General features: G+C 50.7%; 3 protein-coding genes across 13 annotated transcripts in view; 1 reads left to right on the forward strand and 2 right to left on the reverse strand.

Moving 5' to 3' along the window:
* ANKS1A (ankyrin repeat and sterile alpha motif domain containing 1A) overlaps positions 1-2,227 on the reverse strand; it is a 114,825-nt gene extending 112,598 nt beyond the window's left edge. For all 9 annotated transcript variants that reach the window (XM_068918319.1, XM_068918317.1, XM_068918318.1 and 6 more), the window contains exon 1: positions 2,009-2,227. In XM_068918319.1, coding sequence (XP_068774420.1) covers positions 2,009-2,202 — 194 coding nt within the window. In that variant the 5' untranslated portion in view covers positions 2,203-2,227. The remainder of the gene's footprint in view (positions 1-2,008) is intronic.
* A 2,408-nt stretch (positions 2,228-4,635) lies between these two features.
* Positions 4,636-8,515, forward strand: TAF11 (TATA-box binding protein associated factor 11). Its single transcript, XM_068918322.1, has 5 exons — positions 4,636-4,859; positions 4,962-5,101; positions 5,488-5,575; positions 5,977-6,073; positions 7,097-8,515. The coding sequence occupies exons 1-5, from the start codon at positions 4,659-4,661 to the stop codon at positions 7,225-7,227; spliced, it is 657 nt and encodes a 218-aa protein (XP_068774423.1). The 5' UTR covers positions 4,636-4,658; the 3' UTR covers positions 7,228-8,515.
* BLTP3A (bridge-like lipid transfer protein family member 3A) overlaps positions 8,215-20,697 on the reverse strand; it is a 38,472-nt gene continuing 25,989 nt past the window's right edge. For 2 of the 3 annotated variants that reach the window (XM_009671838.2, XM_068918321.1), the window contains 8 exons: positions 19,009-20,552; positions 18,076-18,278; positions 17,355-17,506; positions 17,105-17,252; positions 15,498-15,763; positions 14,579-14,687; positions 13,831-13,946; positions 8,215-12,417 (listed from right to left, as the gene is read on the reverse strand). In XM_009671838.2, coding sequence (XP_009670133.2) covers positions 12,292-12,417; positions 13,831-13,946; positions 14,579-14,687; positions 15,498-15,763; positions 17,105-17,252; positions 17,355-17,506; positions 18,076-18,278; positions 19,009-20,552 — 2,664 coding nt within the window. In that variant the 3' untranslated portion in view covers positions 8,215-12,291. The remainder of the gene's footprint in view (positions 12,418-13,830; positions 13,947-14,578; positions 14,688-15,497; positions 15,764-17,104; positions 17,253-17,354; positions 17,507-18,075; positions 18,279-19,008; positions 20,553-20,697) is intronic. The other variant, XR_693655.2, reaches the window with a different exon arrangement.

Here is a 20,697-nt window from a genome sequence, read left to right on the forward strand (position 1 = left end):
ACAGAGAAAGGGAGCACACGCGTGAAACGAACACAACGAGAGCAAGGGGGGGAGAGGACGTCTTGCTGAACAGCCAGCTGCACATCTGCCCCACTAAATTCATCCAGCAGCTCCCCTCACTGCAGGAACACACGGGCACAATCCCGGCTGCAGGTCTGCCAGCCTCTTCTGGCATCCTAACCCAGAGTCCCGCTCCCCTTGGCCAAACACAGCACCTTTTCCCTGGTTCGCCAGTCCCCAGCTACCCGCCGTTACCAATGGCGTACGTAACCCTGTAGCGGTTTAAGCCCTGGGGACACATCACCGGGCAGCTCCCCACGCCGGGAGCACGCGCTCCAGACAGCCGCGTCTCCCGGCTCTCCCAGCCTCCCGCCGCCGCCGCCAGCCCCCATGGATCCCGTAACACCCAGGCGGCACCAACGCCGCAGGGTCTCCCCCCGGCCCAGCCCGTGCTTCCCGTACCCCCGTCACGGCCCCCTCCCTAACGCCTCATCCCACCCCCGGCCCCACTGCCGCCGTCTCCTCGCCCAGCTCACGCTGGCTCAGGCTCCAGACCTCATCCCCCAGCCCCACGGGCACCCCCAAACCCGCAACCCCTGCAGCCTCCCCCCAGCCCCTGCCAACAGGCCCCACAGCCCCACGCTGCCTGCCTCTCCCACCTCTGCCCCCCAGCCCCATACGCCTCACCTCCCGCCCTACGGTCCTAAAACCCCCCAGCCGCACACACCCCCTCTCCTGCCCCACAGACCCCCACCCTCCTGCCCCACAGCCACCTCCGCCCCACAAACCCCAATCCCTACCGCCTACCCCAGGCCCCCGGACTCCACAACCCTATTTGCCCTCAACGCCGTGACATCCCACCTCCTGCCCCACAGCCCAACATACCCCCTTCCCCACAGCCCTGCAGCTCCACGCACCCCGCGCCTCCCGGCTTCCCAGCCCCACACATCTGCTGCCTCCCACCCCCCAGCCCCATGCACCCCACACCTCGCAGCCCTCCAGCCCCACACATCCACTGCCTCCCACACCCCACGGCTCCCAGCCCCACACCTCTGCTGCCTCCCACCCCATGGCCCCCCAGCCCCACGCATCCGCTGCCTCCCGTCCAATGGCCCCGCAGCCCCACGCATCCGCTGCCTCCCACCCCCCAGCCCCACACATCCCATGCCTCCCAGCCCCATGAATCCACTGCCTCCCGCCCCACGACCTCCCAGCCCCACACACCCCGCTCCTCCTGGCCCCCCAGCCCCATGCATCCACTGCCTCCCACCCCACGGCCCCCCAGCCCCACGCGCCCCTCACCTCCCAGCCCCACTCATCTACTGCCTCCCACCCCGCAGCCCCCCAGCCCCACGCACCCCACACCTCCCAGCCCCACGCACCCCACACCTCCCAGCCCCACGCACCCCACACCTCCCGGCTCCCCAGCCCCACGCATCTGCTGCCTCCCACCCCACAGCCCCCCAGCCCCACACACCCCACACCTCCCAGCCCCACGCATCCGCTGCCCCCCACCCCACGCACCCTACACCTCCTGGCTCCCCAGCCCCACGCATCTGCTGCCTCCCACCCTGCACCTCCCACCCCCCAGCCCCATGCATCTGCTGCCTCCCACCCAATAGCCCCCCAGCCCCACGCACCCTGCACCTCCCAGCCCCACGCATCCACTGCCCCCCACCCCACGGCCCCCCAGCCCCACGCACCCTGCACCTCCCAGCCCCACGCATCCACTGCCCCCCACCCCACGCCCCCCCAGCCCCACGCATCCACTGCCCCCCACCCCACGGCCCCCCAGCCCCACGCATCCACTGCCCCCCGCCCCACGGCCCCCCAGCCCCACGGCCCCCCAGCCCCACGGCCCCCCAGCCCCACGGCCCCCCAGCCCCACGGCCCCCCAGCCCCACGGCCCCCCAGCCCCACGGCCCCCCAGCCCCACGGCCCCCCAGCCCCACGCCCGCCCCAGGGCCTACAGCGTCTGGGCTCCCCGCCCCCCGCGGGCCGCGCTCACCTGAGGAGACTGGACAGCGGGTGCCCCACACCGCCGCTCCCGCCGCCACCGCCGCCGCCGCCTCCCCCGGAGCCGCCGCCGGAGCCGCCGCCGGAGCCGAAACCGGAGCTGAGCCGCTTGCCCGAGAGCAGCTTCTCCACGGCGGGCAGGTTCCCGGTGCGGGCGGCCTCCAGCAGCTCCTGCTCCTTCCCCATGGCCCGGCCCCGGCCGCCCGCCGCCGCCGCCGCGCCCCGCCCCCTGCGCGTCCTTCCGGGGCGGGGCCTGACGGAGGGCGGGGCCTGGCATGGCGGGGCCTCTCGGCCCGCAGCCACGCCCACGGCGGGGGGAGGCGTGGCCTGAAGAAGCTCCGCCCTACAGGGGCGGGACGCCCCCCCGGCGGGATGGCAGGGCACCGCCCCCTCGCCCCCCTCCGGGGCAGGGGGGCCCTGAAACCGCTGTGCGTAAGGTCCCGGGGGCCCTGAAACTCCCACGCGTGCGGGCTAGGGGGGCGGGTCCGAAACTCCCACGCGTGCGGGCTGGGGGGCCCGACCCGCCCCACCCCGGTGCATGAGGGCCGGATGTGCCTGCGGTGTTAGTGGCTGTGCAACGCCCAAAAGGCGATTTACACCTGGCCTCGTTAGTTCCATAAATCCCTTAAATGACTTCCAACTATTTTTTTTAAGGGTATTTTAAATTAATTTTGCTTTGGCTCATTTTATTCGTTAAAGCTAAGGAGTCTGCTACAACCGCGAAAGGGAGGGACGTGAATAACGCAAAGGTAGGGTTACAGCACGCGCTACGCAAAGAAAGGGACCGCCTTTGGTCTAGCCCCAGCGCTTTCTGCATTTCCAGGGTTCCCGTCGCTAGAGCAGTTGGGCATAATATGTACAAGAATTAATTCCTAGAACAGTTTAAATAAGGCACGTCTCTGCCAGGGCTCTCGTTCTGCGCGTCTATTGGCGAAAGAGACACGAAAAAGGAATATTCGCAGGCTATTTCTCAGCCGTTGCCCATAGCAAAGGCTTCTGGGGAGGAACGGTGCTGGTGCTCTGCTCTGGCTGACGATCGCTCTTCAAGGGGAAGCAAAACAGCCAGAAACAGTTGTCCGCGATGGCAGCCTACGAGCTGGCACGCAAAATGATTCAAATGCGGCCAGGTGCTCCATTTGAACAGCACGTTAACAGCATCAGTCCTCTCAGAGAGCCAGCCTCGGTCGCTGCCCCTCCAAGCGGAACTGAAGTGGATTTGCCACAGTTTTGCTCAGGCAGTTTTCAGGTCTCTGGCTGGGGGATATCCCTTACCCAGCGCAGCCTGCGCTCGAGAGACGGGAGATGAACGTCGTTCACCTTGACCTCACCTTGAGGGAAATACATAGGAGGACACTTACAGGAGATCACAGCCTTGGTGCCCGCCAGAAACATCCCCTGCGTCGAGGTGCCACGCGCTCGTGCGGGACTCCACGTGCTCCAGCGCGCGTGGCAGCGGCCATACCCTGCCTCGCCAGAGCCCGCAGGGGAAGCTGATGCGTGAGAGGGCCGCTGGAAATTACACATATTTAGCTCCTTTCACCAGAGGCGCTCAGAGTATTTTGCAAGCTGGAATTAATCCTGTAGCCCTGTGAAGCTGGTCAACGTTATCACTACTTTTCCATACAACAAACAAAGAAACAAAGAAGCAGCGTCAGAATTCCCAGGCTTGAGGAGGGGCTGGGGGGGCCGGGAACGCGGGAGTCCCGGCTTCCCCGCGTCTCGCCCCAACCTTGCTGCTCCCTGCTGTGTCATGTGGTACCCTGTTAGACGGAAACAATGCAGAAAATCATTGACTGGCTTAGCCTTTCCAAATTGATTCATGCTTCCAAGAAACAAAATCAGCAGGAGATCCTTGCCAATGCCTCAGAGAGAGCTGTTTTGTTGGTGACTTTGATCTGGGTTTGCAGAGCCACAGACTAAAGCGTGCACCCAGACCCTGGGCTGTTTCCACAGCTCCAGACCCCAGACTCTGTCCCTACCGTAACACTTTTCCTTCTTAATATTTAACTTTTTTCCTATTTCCGTGCAAGAACGCCACGCTGAGAACGCGCTTCTGCAACGACTCCAGCAACTCATCAGTGTAACAACCGTCCCCTTGCTCCAAGAGCAGGAAGGGACACGGCTGCCCCTGTCAGCACGTCCTGCCCCCCGGCCGGAGCCAAGCTCCAGGCCCTGCAGTTCGGCTCCCTACTGGCCTGGCCTCTGCCCCCCGCTGCGTCACCCCCCGCGGCGCCCCAATACGCCGGGGCTGACCCCTGCCTCTCCCACCCCAGGAACCCGGTTCCCCCCAGCCCTTCCCGCCCTGGTACCCCAGTACTGCCCCAGCCCTTCCCACCCCCCTCTCCCAGTACCCCCCAGCCCAGCCCATCCCGCCCCAGTACCCCCCAGTACCCCAAGGCCCTCCCTCCCACAACCCCCACACCGCCCCCGGCCCTCCCCACCCGCTCTCCCAGTACCTCCCAGTCCCCCCCGCCCCGGCCCCATCACTCACCCCCGGGCAGGCCTCGTTGCCATGGCGACAGGCCCCGCCCCGCCGCCGGCAAGGCGCGGCCCTTCGCGGCAACCGTAGCGGTGGCGTCATCAGGAGGCGTCGCCGCCGCCGCCGCCGCCGCCGCCGCCGCCGCCGCCGCCGTCGGGGAGCGATGGCGGAGCCCGACTCGCCGGGCCGTGAGGAGCTTGGAGCCTCCGCCCCGGAGCCGCCGCCGGCCGCTGCCTCCTCGTCTCCCCCGGGCCCCGGAGCGGCGGCTGCAGAGGAGCCGGCAGCCGCGGAGGCAGCGGCTGAGGGCGAGGCGGGAGAGGCCGGCGGGGGCGGCGAGTCCGCGGTAGAGGCGCAGGCGGGGGAGGTGAGGCCGGGCCGGAGCGAGGAGGGGGCGCGGGGGGGTCGGGCCGGACCGGGTCGGGCCGGGTCGTGGCGCCGCCGAGCCGAGCAGTGCGCTCTCGCCCAGGTGAGGAGCGCCGAGGGGGAGGCGGTGGACGGGGAGGACCCGAGCCTGCAGCCGTCCGCGGCCAAGAAGGTGAAGCTGGAGCTGAAGGAGAGGAAGGAGAAGAAGCACAAAGTGGACGAGGACGAGATCCAGAAGATGCAGTAAGTGGCGGTGCGCCGGGCCGGGCTGCTCCCTGGAGGAGGCTGGTGCTCCCTAGGGCACAAGTTGCTGTATGGAGTTTGTCTCTAGACACGCTGACTGCGTAGTGAACCTCTAGCTGTTTTATGAGACTGTTGCTGATGATTTCCCTAGTTCTTTCCCAGGTCTCTCCCCTCCTGAATGGGCCTAGCCATTTTGCATATAAATTTTAGTACAGCTGGAACAGTCTTTCCCTTCCTGGCCCTCTTCTGTACTGTGAGAGGTTTGGGGTGGTAGGAAGGTTCTGCGAGACTTTCAGTAACCCAGTAGCCAGAGATGTGCTAAACTTTTTTCTTTTTTCTTTTTTCTTTTTTTTTCCCCTGTAAACAATCAATTTTTTCCACCCCAGAATACTAGTCTCTTCCTTTTCTGAAGAACAGTTGAATCGTTATGAGATGTATCGTCGGTCTGCTTTCCCCAAAGCTGCTATTAAACGGGTATGGTTTTAATAACGCTTTGCTATAGGGGAAAAAATATGAGCAAAGTGGGCTGGGTTAAAAGGCTGAGCCTTACCAAGCCTGGCTATAGAACTGCAGATTTAAGACTTGCATAGGGTAAGAACTGGATCCGCTGTATGCGCAGGCTGTGGATGCACCTTCTCTTCCAGCTGCTTGTCTCAGCCTTCGTGGCCGAGACCGTTGTCCTCAGATCAGCTTATCTGACCCTGTTCGAGCTTACTGAATTTGCATGGCTTATGCAGTTTAAATGGGGGTCTCTGCCAACCCATTGTAATTGAAAGTGGTTAGGGTGCGTGGGGCAACAGATAGAAGTAATGGCTAGTACTTTCGCTGTTGCTGCGTACTTCATTCAACTGACTGTCTCTTCCCTGCTTGTCAAGCTAATCCAGTCAATTACTGGCACCTCTGTCTCTCAGAACGTGGTTATTGCCATGTCCGGCATTTCCAAGGTCTTCGTTGGGGAGGTGGTGGAAGAAGGTAAGTGGAATATGTTATCGTGGGGCAAAAAGGTTAAAAATACAATGGTAAATTCATTGCTTAAAACCAAGCAGAAGGATATGAAACGAGACTGGGAATTCTATTGGTTCCTCAAAGGAAAATAACGTCAACATTCTTGCCACACAAATCGGCGTGTGAGCAGGCTGCAGTAGGGCAGTCAAGATCTTTGCTAATGCTGCTGTGGACAACAAATGCAGCCCAGGGAAATAAGTTATTTAGGCCTCTCATCTGTAAGACTCAGGCTTTAAACAATGAGCCGAGATCTCTTTGGGATATCCTGTAGAAGGCTGACCCAGCCAAGTACCTGGGTTTTTTTTTTTTCCCTTATTCACGCTCCAGGAGGAGACAGTACTGTTTGTTCATGCCATCTGCTCAGTACAGACTTGTCATGCAAAACATGTGGCCTATACATGCAGGGATTACCTTATCCAGGATGATGCAGTTTGGCTGTTTCCCTGCTGCAGCTCTGTGTGTTACCTGAGGCAGTTTGGATAAGCAGCTTCACTGCTGTACTTAATTGCTTCATGTCCTTGGCAGGAGATGTAAACAATGCTTATTCTAGCTGATGGAGAAGGAATTGGCCTGTAAGTCCATTGTAAATTGTACCTTCCTATTGCTCCTACACATAATGACCCCAAAACCTAATCCCAATCTAGAGGGGTTTTTAAAGTGGAAGGCTTAAGATCATAAGGCATTATTGCCAAGTTCTTGCATGACTTAAACTAGCGTATTCCATAGCTGAAGCTGTTTGAGAAGTGGTTTATTCTTGTCCAGTGCTGATGCCTCTAGGACTAACTTTTCTTTTAGTCAAAGAGAAACACATAAGGCAGTTTCACTCTCATGCATTAATAAAATGAGCTTTAAACTCTGAACAAGAGAAAAGTTACCTTTTGCCTTTGAAATTTAAAGCTCAAAACAGTAGGAGGCTTTTCAGGTATCATCTGTTAAGAGACTGGCTCAGCTCAGCTGTCCTGCTTATGTGAACTCTTGTTTTTTGTTTAGCACTGGATGTATGTGAGAAGTGGGGAGAGCTGCCACCTCTACAGCCCAAACACATGCGAGAGGCAGTCAGGAGGCTCAAGTCACGGGGACAGATCCCCAATTCCAAATATAAGAAAATCATCTTCCACTGAAGTATCTCAACAGCATCATGACAAGACAGGAGTTAAAGCAAGCTTCCAGTTGGGTACTGCGTAACCTCAAGAGTCGTAGCAGAACTACGAGGCTTAAGCGCTCCAAGCTTCTGTTGTTGCCTGCCCGTATCGTTCTCCGAGGACCTACAGGAAAACAAACCTTGATGCTGAAGTTGCACTCAGTCCAGCTTGATTTTTATGTGGCTTGTTTTCAGTTTACAAAATGTAGCCGTTAATACTCTTGGCATGGCTGATGGGGTAGGAGGACTGAGGAAAAAGCCCTGCAGATGAAGCTCAGAGTACCTCTGTATGGGGTAATGCAGTTACCCCATTGAGCATATTTTGGTATTAGAGCCTCCCCTTCAAGGAGCCTGTAAACGTTTTATTGTGCGTAGACTTTCGTTTAGGCAACTGTGGTGAGGCTTCCTAATGTAACTGCTGAAATCTGGCTTGTGATCTTAGCAATGTGCAGAAGCAGGCAGCAGCCAAACAATTGTCTTAGGGCCTCAGGGTCCCATACTTCAACAGACCAGGGATAGAAACCTTCAGGGGCCTCAGTGTGTTTACCCAACAGGATCATACTTTCTGCTGGCACAGATGTAGTGGTGTGTAGGTACAGAAGTGTCTTTTTGTACATTAAACTTGTTACTGTTTTCATAGTCTGGCTGGGATGTGAATAGTTCTTCTTGCTCTGGAGAGAGCAGTGAAATACTAATTGTGTAATTGTGTTTGTGTGATCCCAAGTAGGGAGAGTGCAATGTGACGATCTGTCTCAACCAACCCCAACATGTTTGTGAAGCTTCACCTTGCCTCTGGCACATATTGTTCTATTAGCATAAGCCAGGGAATGCATGCTGAAAGCTGATGCTGAAGTCAGCACTCAGCTGTTCTTCCTGAAGCCAGTTTTATGGAGTTGTCTAGAAAACAATAGTTAGGAGTATGGAAAAAATGGAGGGAAAGGAGAGAGGAAAAAAAAGCATGCACCAGTAAGGAGGTTAACAAGTTTAATTCTTCATGGTTCATAGAACCAGTAAATGCATGAGTGGAAATATACTGCAACAAAGTTCCAATACTGCCTAAGTCTCAAAATCAAGTTCAGACTTGTACATTACCCATCTGTACATACAGTATTCCCCTTTGAGCACGCTTCTCCTGCTAACTAAATGTAAGAGATGCTGAGGCCATGTGCTCTCCCTAGGGTAACTGTATTATAGTTACACAGAGGATTAAGTTGGCTCTCATCATAACACAGAAAGAGTCCTTAAATAAAAGGCTTTTAAAAAGTAAACTTTGCTATTCATCAGTCAAGACACTGGAGTTCTTGTACTCCCCTGTTCCACATATACACCATGTAGGAAGTGGATTTTTTTTCAGATCTTCTTACTTTCTAGAATTTTAAAAAAAAGTGGAAGTGGTTTAATTTTTCTTAAACAGAACACATTGAGTTAAGTTGCTGGAGCAAGAAACTTGCTGTGGATAACTTGGCCCCAGCTCTGTTCACCCTACGCACACGGAAGGGAGAGGTAAGTAGTTCTGTGACACTGCAAGTAGGCACCTTTTCACCCTACTCCTTTCCCAAGCTGGCTGTAGATGAAGCTTGACACCTACTTAAACAAAAAGCCACGAAAATTTGAAAGAAAAGACAAGCGTCCCATTTCAAGCAATTAGTGAATAAAAAGCAAGAAGAGCACTGCATTCCACCTAAGGCAAGCATTCTTATATGTCTTGCTTCACAGAGGAAGAGGGAGCAGGCACAGAAGCACATAGGTACAAAGTTCAACTTCTGTTTATGGGGGTTTTGTGCAGTTCACAATGTTGTTAGTTACAATTAGCTGTTTGCATATGGGCTTGTTTCAGAGCACATCTGTAGATACATAGATGCTTTGTTACCTCCTTTCTTACTCTGAGAGCTCTTCACAGCAATAGTCTCATCTTTACTACTAAAGGTAACTTGCATTTCCAAACCCCTGCTTTTACTCCTGAATTCCTCAATGCATGAGGCAATACTGGTGAAAGAAATGCCCGCTGATGCTTAAAAAGTTAAAGTGCACTTTCCTCTTGAGAACAGGCCTGACAGGCTGCTCTAGTTCATTTTCCATTGCAGGCAGTAACACAAATCTATCCTGTCAAAGGCTGCTCGAGCAGGGGATGGGTCATAGGGGGGTGGGGGTGCTCCAGAGAAAACAACATTGTCTGACAAGAACAAGGAGGAGTGATCGTCTGCTGTGGAGAAAAAGAAACTCACAGAAGTCACAGCATCCAAACAGCAGCTCTCGCACAGGCAAAGTGGACGGTGAGGGCAAGCACACCATGCACCGCTGCAGAGCCCTTTGAGTTCAGCTCCCCTGCTTCTGCCAAAGGCAAATATTCCTCCCTTGAATTCATTTGTGCCTGCCTGCTTCCAGAGTTTCTAGAAGGAAGGTCAAGCTTTTGCAGCTGCTGTCATATCTGATTTTAGGCACTGGTTAGGCGCATCTTGGCAGACAAAGCAATGGCAGAAATACTGGACTCCATCAGTATAGTCTGCCCCCAGGCTGTCTGTTCAAAGCTAGCATACAAGGACTAATTCCAGCAAATGTTATTCAAGGCTACCTTCAGTCTAATGGATTCAAACACTGTTTAGTGTGTTTTACACAAAGTTTAGATGATGATGATCTGAAGAGCAACAGTCACTTTTATCACTCTTTGTCTCTATCCTATTCTTTTGCATACCCTCTTTCTTTGGAGTAGAAACTAACAACTGCAAGGAATTAATTTTTGGCTCTTCATAAGCCACAGATCACCAATGTCTCCAAACCAAACCTAGCACTGTACATGTGTTTCCCTTCCCCCTAGAGCTAAAGAAGAGCTAAAATGATCTCAGGAGTCCCTGTTAAAGGGAAGTGTTCAGCAGCTCCAGAGTTGGGCAAAGGGACGAGTGTATAAGAGCACAGTAGGAAAAACAAACCCAAGCTCTTTGCTTTCTTCAGTTTAGCCCCCAGATCTCAACTCATCATGGCTTGTACATCAAAGGCTGCTCCTTACCCAGCAAGCAGGATTCAAATCTTATATTACTTTAGCTAAACCGATTTCAATGGAATAATGCTTAAGTAGAAAAAATAGCAAAAACCCATAAGAATAAGGTTTTGGGGAGTGTGCTCAGCTAAGAAACAAAACGGGCATTGCTTACCTCTTACAGACAGCTGTAGTTTTCAGCTGATTAATGAAGGAAAATCACATATAATCTCATTTTTGCTAGCACTCAACATGTGGCAATCACTACTTTGTTTTACATGCAGTAAAAAGCATGTGCATCAGAAAAGGTACGTTCCAGCAAACACAAAATGCATCTGGAAAAAATCCAAATCAAAGTTTGAACTATGTTAAAATCCAAAAAAACTCTGCACAGGGTAAAGATGCTGCGTGTGACAGGGGAAGGAACAGGCATTCATCTGTAACACAGGGGGCCAAAACTCGCACCATTTGCTATCAGAACGCACAGCAAGCTCTCTTCTTGTAACAGCTTCTCCCTTCACAACTGCCCCTTACCGCAGGTAACAACGCATCTGCGTCCTTGTTCAGTACCTCGACCGCGTACCACCTGGACTAGTAGAACAAAGAAATTGCATACCAGTTTGCCTTCAGGAGGGGCTCGTTTCTTGCACTTCAGAATCACTTATCTGTTTTTACTTTAATTAGTGCTTACTTCATATTTTACTTTTTTTGTTTGTTTGTTTTTCTGGTTTTATTAAAACTTGTAGAGGCAGTTTCTTTATGAATTAAGTCAGTCACCGTTTGACCACAAAGACTTCTTCCTCTCCAGGAGAGTAGCTCCAGAGAAGGTGAGAATACAAACTGTGCTTATCACCACAGCTGCTGTTTCATCTTCATCCCACAGCAGTTAACAGTGTCAGACTCCACCCGAGGAGGCCTAGTCCACATGGTCAGCACCCTACTCCTGACCCACAATATCCCTGTCAAAAGACATTTAAAAATGAGCATGAGCTCAGTGCTAATAAAAGATACGTGACTGTGTAAGAACGCTGACAGCTATTTCCTTGCACAGCCATTGCTGCTCTCTCCTTCTCCATCGGTGAACCTCTACTATGAAAACAGTGTGCGCCCCAAAAAAACCATATAGGTGATCCCATCCGATGACTTACCCAACCTCCTTGTCTCCTGTTCTTTGATTGCAAAATTAAAGAAAGACTGAATATTCCTTTGTGATGAAATAATGAATTCCTTTGTGCTTTAGCAGCAATAAAGCCAAACTTTATGGGATTAAGTGAGAATGAACCAGACTAAGGCTAATATACTACTGATTCTGTCCAGACACAGCAAATTACTGGTAGAAAAAGAAATCTGAAGGAAGCTCTTTACTATCCTGGCCCTGTTACGGAGGGAATAATCAGCCTTAGCCCTCTCCCCAAGGGGGAAGAAATGCCTTCCACATCTCCCACACCCACTGACCCCCTAAGTTTCCATTTTCATATGGTAACACACATGCTTTCACGTCAGAGCTCTGAGCGTCATTTTCAGGCCGTATCTATCACTCCTTCATGTGGTAAGTTAACTATACTCCTTTTGCTGTGTTCTTTGGCATGTGCGATTGAGCAAGAACACAAAAAGGAAGATTAAAAGAAGCAGAAACCCCAACATCAACCACCTCTAGACATTACCATGAAAAGTGAAGTAGAGGTATTCCCAGGCTGAAAGCAGACTGTCAATACCACTGCATAGATGAAGAAACACTGGTCTCCCCACAGCTTCTGACCTTCTGCTTGTAGACTGAGCACTGCCCTGGTTCAGTGGCAGGCAGTAGCACCGTATTGCCAGGACAGAGTAAAGCAGCTGCAAGCTGGTAGCTCCTTCTTGTTCCTCCTCCCCTGTCGCCCAGCCCAGCCAGGCCTTCCTTCCTTTCTCCCCCTTTCAAGTTTATTTTACAATCACAGCTGGTTTCCATTCTGTGAGGTGATCAGTCTCCAGTGGGTTGACCCATTTAGCAGCAATATAATCAAACTAGCCGCCTTAGTGCTGGTGGTGGTCTCCACTCCTCCTGAGCAGCCACAGCCTGGGCCTTCACTGTCAGAGCTGGAAGAGGGGATCGTATTTCCTAATTTCCTGCAGAAGGCGAGCCTTGTCCATGTTAGCTTCTGCAAGGGCTATTTTCAAGGTCTGCAGCTCCCTTTGCAACTCTGGCACTTCCTTTAACTAAAGGGACAAAACAGAAAAAACAAACCAGGAGTTCCCAAAGGTAAGAAGCGAGGCAGATCTGACGACACCGATCTGCTCAAAGAGCAGAACCAAAGGAGGAGCTTTTAAGATGAATTACGCTACGTGCCACTACCACACAAAAGCTCACTGAAAACATGACCCAGTTTGAGTTGCAGGAGTAAGGACTTGCCAACTGGTGCGTGTAGACTTCTGTACTTGTTGTTACAGTCAGCTCAGGCTGCCAGTGACGACTGTTTAACGACTACTTGCTCCCAAGACTTCCCTTCATCTTTCTAGGCATAGGAACAAGACTTGCAGCAGGGGAGGTTTTCCCTGCAAAGCAGCTGATTTTGGCTGAAGGTAAATACACCCATATACAGAAAGCAGGATTAAAACTGGGCTCTGCTCTGCATTACTTCTTATTTATAGGGTTGTTTGTGATACACCTGTTCTGATTCGTTAAAATTAATATGATTGCTGGAGCAAGCAGGTACCTGGCATCCTTATTTTTTGTCTCCATGAACAAAGTTAATTCTGTTCTCAAACACTGCCAGGGAGACTGCACCGTGGCTTCATGGCACAAGATAGCATTTTCCTTGGACTCTCAGGAATATTTTCACTCAAGAATTTAGCCTTTGCACATGTTCCTGTTAAGTTCAATAATATCAGAAAATGAACTGATGCTAAGCTACTGTAATGCTTATGCGCTCCAGTTCTGATCAGGGCCCTGATATATGAGATGCTAAAAACAGGCAGAAGAGAAAGCCTCTGCGCTAAGTGGAAAAGAGAAAGATGAAAAACAAAGTGATGAGCCCGAGGCCACCAGCTCATGCACAGAACCCCAGTCCAGTCTATCTGGTCAGTCACATTGCTCCCTCAATATGCATTTTTCCATAGTAAGTGATCAATTTATCAAACAGTCCTTGCACCAGACAGGAATTAGAAGCAGAGAACACTATATGTTTAAAAATAAACCAATAATCTCAATTCCAGATATAAGGATCAACATAAAAAGAAAGTTCACACTGAACAGCAGAAACTTTATGTGACCTGAAACTCTTCCTGGCTGTAAGACTCACCCTGCTCTGACAAAAGTTCTCTCTTTTTGTGGAAACCTTCTGATTCCTGTTTTTCTAAAAAGGAACTGGACACAGTGGGAAAATGGAGCCCCGCAGAAAAACAACATATTTCTGAAAGGGTACAAGAGAGATTATGCTGGGTAGGATATGAGTTTGCCTTACTTTTGGGAATCACTCGAAAAGGAGGTACAGACTGCTTTTGTGTGTGCTCCCTATCTGTAGCACACCACACCTATCCGTAACTGCAAACACATGAAGACAATAGACCTAATTTTCCAGCCTACTGCCAGCTATCTAGCTGTCTAGACAGCAACAGGCAGCAGTGACTCACCTGCAATCCACGTATCTCTCCTGCTGGGGCTGCCAAGACACACTCTGCTGGGGCTGTCTGTTCCTTAAAAGCTGACACAGGTTTTTCCTGTTCCAGTAAGCCCTCCTCTTGTGGAGCTTGAAAGAAGCATACAAAATATTCAGGTGTGGACATTTATACATCAGGGTACTTAGGACAAAAGGAAGTAAACATTTCTCTCTGTTTTTGTGGTGTTGTTTGTTTGTTTGTTTGCTTTTAAACAGGAAAAATCTAATTCCCACTTTAAGGCACCAAGCTTTAGGGGAGAAACGAAAGCAAAGGAAGAAGCAGTAATCTGTCCTAACTCTGTGAGTTCAGGGAGACACCAGACATGAGTTCACGCTGCCAGTCCATTGTTTTAAGTATTAACCTATGCTGCCTGAGGTATCAGATTTGCTATCCAAACAAATCAACAAAAGCAGTGAGAACTAGAGCAGTAAGAATGCATGCATCCAGAGACTAACATGGCAGAGCATCAAAAGGACCTGGATGCTCACACTAAATTATTTTAAATTTACTAAATTAACGGATTATCCATCCGTTCCAGCAAAAACGACCTCAACGAAAGGAAGCAGGGACTGCTCACACACCGGAGCCTGTCCCTCCCAGCAGCAACCATCACATTTCACTCCCAGTTTCCTCCAGCACCAGCCACAGCAGAGCATTCTACCTCCAATAAAGCCTGGGGGGCACCCAGGAAGAATAACATAAGATCCCGGACATCACTGACCTCTTAAATAGAAAATCCCATCGTCTCTGCGCTTCACAATGACGTGATCTACTGCAAAGGTGATGGGAACAGGGCCAGGGGAGGTAGGGTAGACCTGGGGGCTGTCATCCTGGAAAAAAAACAAAGCAGAAAAAAGATGAACTGCTGTGACAGCTCTGGCAACTCTGCAAAGGATTCCCCTTGCCCCCAGCCTTCACAGGAGTAATGTTACCATGGGCAGCACTGCCAAAGTCACCCATCGTATGGAAAAACCTGGCTTCACATTTTTCTTAGTTTCTGTTGAAAGCCTTCCCACAGATCAAAAAAGAGTTCTGTCGTATTCCTAATACAGGCTGGGAAGACTCCTACCACCATCTCCCTGAAGGTGACCTCTCACAGTTGCCCTCCAGCAAATTCCTGGTTCAAACCCCCATCAAAATAAAACCAGTATCCCTTAGTTTGGAGATTTTCATGCTGCTTTGCAGCAACACTGGCTCCGGCTTGTCAGGGGAGCCAACACACTGCTTTCAAAAAGGATTATCCAGGACTTCTGTCAGTGACCCTCTCCTAAATATCAACCAACTCTTACAGGCTTTTCATCTGTAGTTCTCAAAATGCTTACAGAGAAGGTCAAATACTTCCCATTTCACACAAACACATGAGGGAAAAGGTATTTAATTCTTCTCCCCTCAAATCTGCAAAACAGGACATCAACAAAGCTGGGCAGAAAATCTGAAACTTGGGCTCCATGATCTGAGCGCTCAACAATTCCATTGGGTAGTTTTTCATTCCTAAGGTAGTTTTTAGGAACAAAATAAAATGCAATCAGGAAAACGGGACCTCTACAGAGACCTTGAGCAATCCCACCGTATCCTTTCCCAAGCAAATTCTTGCACGTGTGCTCTGCCCAGGATACCACCTTGGTTCCCCAAACACTCACCTTCAATGTGATTTTGGCATTCACAATTTCTATCTCCATGGGGATCACCTCTGGGATTATTTCATCCTCAAGAAAGGGGCCAAGGTTAGTAAGGAAGGACATGAAGAGCTCTGCTGTATAACTGTGGACCAGCATGTGAAGGAAGCCATTCTGAACAGCCAGCGGTGAATGCACAGCAGCGTTAGGTCCCACTTCAAGACGCAAGCACACTTCTGGCTGGGTCTTACTATCTTCAGGGACTGAAGGCTTCTCTACACCTGGATCTCCTACAGTTATAGCAGAAAGATCTCGTTGCAGAAGGCAGCATCAGCAGTAAGATATAAACTCAAGATCTGTGTCTCGTAAAACCCTTTACTGTCCAGTTACAGAACGCAATCAAGTCAACACTGGCAGCAGTCTGAAGCCATACTTCACATGAAACGAGTCCAGGATTCAAAAGACCAAGAGCCCACATCACAGAAACTACTACTAGAGACAGACCCTTTAAAATGTGCTGAGATGGTGAGAGAGAGGGATAGATCTGGGAATTTAAAACCTGCCCTAATTTTGGCTTTGTGTGAGTTGACCACAAGCTCACCACTCAGCTCTCCAAAGCTGATCTGGGTCTTTCTACCGCCACCTCAACACTAGGTAATTTTGTAATTTTACTTTGCCCCCTCGTGGCTATAGGGAGTATTGCCAAAGAGACGTACCAACAGTCCAGAAACTCCTGCTCATGCTTTCACATAAAGTGCTGATTGTAGTTGCTTTTTGGTATATTTTTAACTCAAATTAAGTCCTGGGGAAACACCCTAGACCAGAAGCATTACTCTCAGGGCAGGAATAACTTTACGGTTTCTCTAGGTAGCTTTATTCCTCTTATCACCTGTTTTGGGCACCATAGCAGCAATTTTAAAAATTCCAGTCAAGGATCAGAGCTTCACCGTGGTTGGCACGTTAGAAACAACATGATTCTTATACCAAAGAATCTATAGATTAAATGAATCCTTGATTTAGAAGGCCCCAACATTTAGGGCTGATTGAAAATTCAATCTCCAGGGACAATTCAATCTTTAGTCTGTGACGGTTTCACACTTCTCTAGTATCAACTTCTCCTTTCTTCCATGTGTTGACCATGGGCCTTCACGCCTGGAGTATTCTGGGAGTTGTTCCTCTAAACCACGTCTGGGGTTTTTTCCTCCCTTTGTTTCTACAGCGTTTTCAGTTCAAACTTTCTTGCCCAACTGATTTAACTAGTACATAATTTGAACCTTGCAAAATGGTGGTAGCCATTAGAATAGGAGCTATGTATATCCTAGCACAGATGCTTCTCCTTGCACTGAATTCATACAACAGTAGAGGAGGATTTGTGCTACAACTCTTCTCTCACTGAGACTACGACTGGGAATCATTTATTAACTTTAGAAACATCTTTCAAACACTACACTTGAATCACTGACACAAAGACTCTTACAGCACCCACATCCAGTCACGCACACCTCATATTCAATCCTAAATATTTGCACTAGATGTAAAGACTGAAATACCAGTTCAAATGGAAGATTCCCTAAGGATGGCCAGTACCAAGTGCAGTTAAAAAAGCCAGCAGGCTCCAAGAGCCATCTTACCCAGATAGCCGCGCAGATATTGCCACATTCCAACGTTGTTGAGCTGCTCTGGAACCACATTCATTACTTGTAAAGCAACAGACAAATCATCACCTCTTGCCTCTATCCCACAGTTCACCTCATCCATCTTCAACACAAGGATGGACACCTGAAACAGCCAGTGACAAGCTCACTTGTTAAAACAGCACCACATGGTTCACTCCAAGATTCACTCAGAGACAAAATTACAGGGAAAAGGAACAAAACTGACCAGCTGAAGGCTGGGGTCTTCACTCTGTGAAGTCGAGCTGTTTATTTCAGGAGATGCTCTACCCTCATCCGCTGCCATTGGGCTTGTTCTGCTGCCTGTGTCATTGTGCACCTGAGGAAGATGTCCTGAGGGAAGAGGGTCCAGGCTGGGTTCTGAAACAGAAGTAAAAAAAAAAAAAAAAAAAAAAAAAACCCACTCAGTTACGTTTCTTTTTCTGGTTTGAAGAAGTCCTGATAAGAAGTCCTGATATTTGTGTGAATCTCATGGCCTGTCACTCTATACCAACCTCCTGGAAACTCTCTCCAGCCCCTCAGATGGAGTTAAGCAGTACAGACATTAAGTGAATGCTGTCTATGGCAATGCTCAACGTGCCTCACATCCACCCACTCCTTACTACATCTCTCCCAAATGCTATGGACCATCCACTCACCTGCACACATCTACAGTCCTTGCTCAAGGATGGTCAAATGCCTTAGAACACCATCATGATAGAACTGGGGTCACCCTCCCCACTCGTTTACACTTCCTCATCTCAAAAAAGGGATCTCAAAAAAACAGAGAGCACCACTGAGAGTGAACTGCTCACGACGTTCAAAAGGAACGAGTGGCCCAAGCAATTTCCAAATAAACACAGCATGACTCACTCGGGTGCCAACGGCAGAAAACCGTTGACTGGTGTGAAATAACAGTAGGAAAGGGGGTACCCCCAAGCGCTGGTTACCAGAGTCTGTGAGCATCACAAAGCCGTCACTGCCATCGCTGTCCACAGACAGCCCATCCTCAGGGCCGCTCCCATCCACGTCCACAGACATGGTGTCAAACGAATGCTGGGAAGTCGTCCTCTTCATGGAGAAGAAGCGCATCCGGCTGCTGCCACCCCCGCCAGGAGTCACTGCTCCCTCGTCCGCTTTAGGCACAGCATCCCTACCAAAAACCCAGAAGGGCAAACAGTTTAGCCTCCGAGTCATACAGACGTTGGGCGGGACTCTGAACACTTGCAAAGCAGGCTGTAGTGTATTTAAACCGCCCCCAAGAGATGAATGTCTAACCTACGCTTAAGATCCTCTCCAAAGAGGAGACTCCAGAGTCTCTCAAGGTTGCCTGTTTCAGTTTCTTCTGGGAAAGGTGCAAATACACCCAATATTTCACAGAAAGAGGGGCACTGCCAGTACCAGCCAGCATGGGCTAGACCTGAACTCACAACCCAGACTTGTAACGTGCACCACTACTATTTAACTAAAACAGCTCTACCGCTCCCCACACCTGAGCACCGTGGGAGGCTCAGCTGAATATATTTAAATTCTTGGTGTGTAAGTATCAATTATCAAAAAAGCTGCTATGCAGCTGTCATTTGGCGATAACATCAGGTAACTGGCAAGCTGGCCTGTATTTGCACTGACAGCTTAGGAACAAGAGGAATTTTCCCAGTCTCTCTGGGCCGAAATTCCCTACTGCTGGTATAAAGCAAATCTCATGCCTCCCAGCAACCCTAAGAGAGGTTTTGCTTTAGCAGTGAAAGGTGACTGTCTGTGGGGCATGCAGGATCTCTGATCCAAATGACAGGGAGAGAAAGGGAGCAATCAGCCTATGTTTTGCCCCCTTTCCAGCAGCCTCGCTCCTGCTATTTTGAAGCGCAAGAGGACGACCCACTCACTTGGTTGGCGGGAGAGAGAGCATTTTCTGCATGGTGGAGGTCATCTTCTCCCGGCTCAGGCTCAAAGCATCTTTCGTTATAGACATGGCTTCTTTGGTGAGGTCCATAGTCGCATGCAAAGCTTCCTTAGTGGCATCCTTTGTGATATGCAGTGCACTAGACAACTCCACCTCTAGGTTTTTTAATGGGATGAGCTCTGCCTGGCCATTGAGAGCGATGCTTCCTCTCCTCAAGGGCTGCACATCTGAGGTTGGGCTGGAAGGGAGGGCAGGAGGGCTCTGAGGAAGGCTGCTTGACTCTGCCGGTCTTTCTGCAACCAGGGCTTCCACAGCTTCATGTGCTTCCTCTATCAGGCCTTTCTCCTCCTTACTCTTACTACATGGACTTGTAGTCAGAGCTCCATCACTTGCAGATCTTGGAAGCCTCTCCAGCAGTACACTGGCTGTACCTGTACCTTCAGCCCCACTGTCCTCTGGGACTTTTGAGCTACTGCTTGCTCCCTTCTCTGAACTGGTCTCTGATTTCAGCTCCTTCTCTTCAGCCACCAGCCCCTCCTTGCTGTCTGAGGGTGAGAGCTCCGATTCTATCAGGCTTGTTGTGTCTGAGTCGAGGGATCGGCGTTCCAAGCCAGAGCCTGGCATGGGGTTCATGAGTAGAGCCACTTCAGCACTGTGAAACATAACTCCTATGCAAGCAGACATGGGATCTAAAGGAGACCCAGTCAGTTCCTGTGTATCCTGGGCCAACTGCTCCTGTAGTGTTTGCAGAACCTCCTTCATCCTGAGCAGCACCAAATACTGGTAGTGGTTGAGCCGAACTTTGACGTGAACAGATGAGGACAAAAGCATGTGGATATCAGCAGAGGATTCCAGCTCTTTATCATCTACCTCATCATCAGTTTCATAGTCACATTCTCCCAAGACACCCATTGTCTCTGGGACCTTGTAGATGTTCTTCAAATCTTGGTCAGTCTTTGATCTTTGGCAAATCCCATGCTCCCTGGAAAGGTTCTCATTCTTGGAGTGATTGCTAAAGCTGGCAGAAGGCTTGATTTTCAATTCAGAGGCAGCCAATGCCTGTCGTTTAGACATCCGAGCTTGCCCCCATCTCTTAGGAAGGCAGGCCCAAATGGAAAGGGGAAAAGGGTCAATAAAGTTAAGAGCTCTGCCGTTTGAACTCTCAGCCCCCTCAAAGTCCAGGGAAAGCTCCATGAAATTCACAGACCATAGGTCTTCAGAGGCAGAGGATTTGTGAAGTGCCTGGGAAAAGCCTGTATACTTCTGAGGTCTGTCATCCACCTTATACGCATGGCGCAAGAAAAGGGTGTGGAGAAGGCTGAAATTGTCCTGAGACCTTGGGAACTGGGTATAGTTAGAGTGGAAGAATTCTGAATTGGCAAATCTACGGAAGAGGCTCTGGAGGTCCTGGCAGCTGCAGAAGGGAGCGTGGCGGGTGTTGGTGGCAGTCATCTCTGACGTGCAAATGCACAGTGCTTGCGGACGATCTCGATGGTCAGTAACTTTCTTCTCCACAGGGATGTTGAGCTACAAGGAGGAGAGAAACAAGAATTATAAGTAAAGGGGTTAGAAGGGAAATTGAGAGGGGCTGTTCCAGCCGCGTACACAGAAGGGCTTTTGTGGAATATACAACCAACTGAGAGAACAGAAATTCTACTACAATCACAAGAGG

The sequence above is a fragment of the Struthio camelus genome, chromosome 24 (assembly GCF_040807025.1).
Source record: "Struthio camelus isolate bStrCam1 chromosome 24, bStrCam1.hap1, whole genome shotgun sequence".
NCBI classification, from domain to species: Eukaryota; Metazoa; Chordata; class Aves; order Struthioniformes; family Struthionidae; genus Struthio; species Struthio camelus.

Bases quoted from the DNA above. Each gene is read 5' to 3' on its own strand.
- TAF11 (XM_068918322.1), top strand. From the start codon at position 4,659: ATGGCGGAGCCCGACTCGCCGGGCCGTGAGGAGCTTGGAGCCTCCGCC. The intron at 4,860-4,961 runs GTGAGGCCGGGC...GCTCTCGCCCAG, and splicing joins TAGAGGCGCAGGCGGGGGAG to GTGAGGAGCGCCGAGGGGGA. The intron at 5,576-5,976 runs GTATGGTTTTAA...CTGCTTGTCAAG, and splicing joins CCAAAGCTGCTATTAAACGG to CTAATCCAGTCAATTACTGG.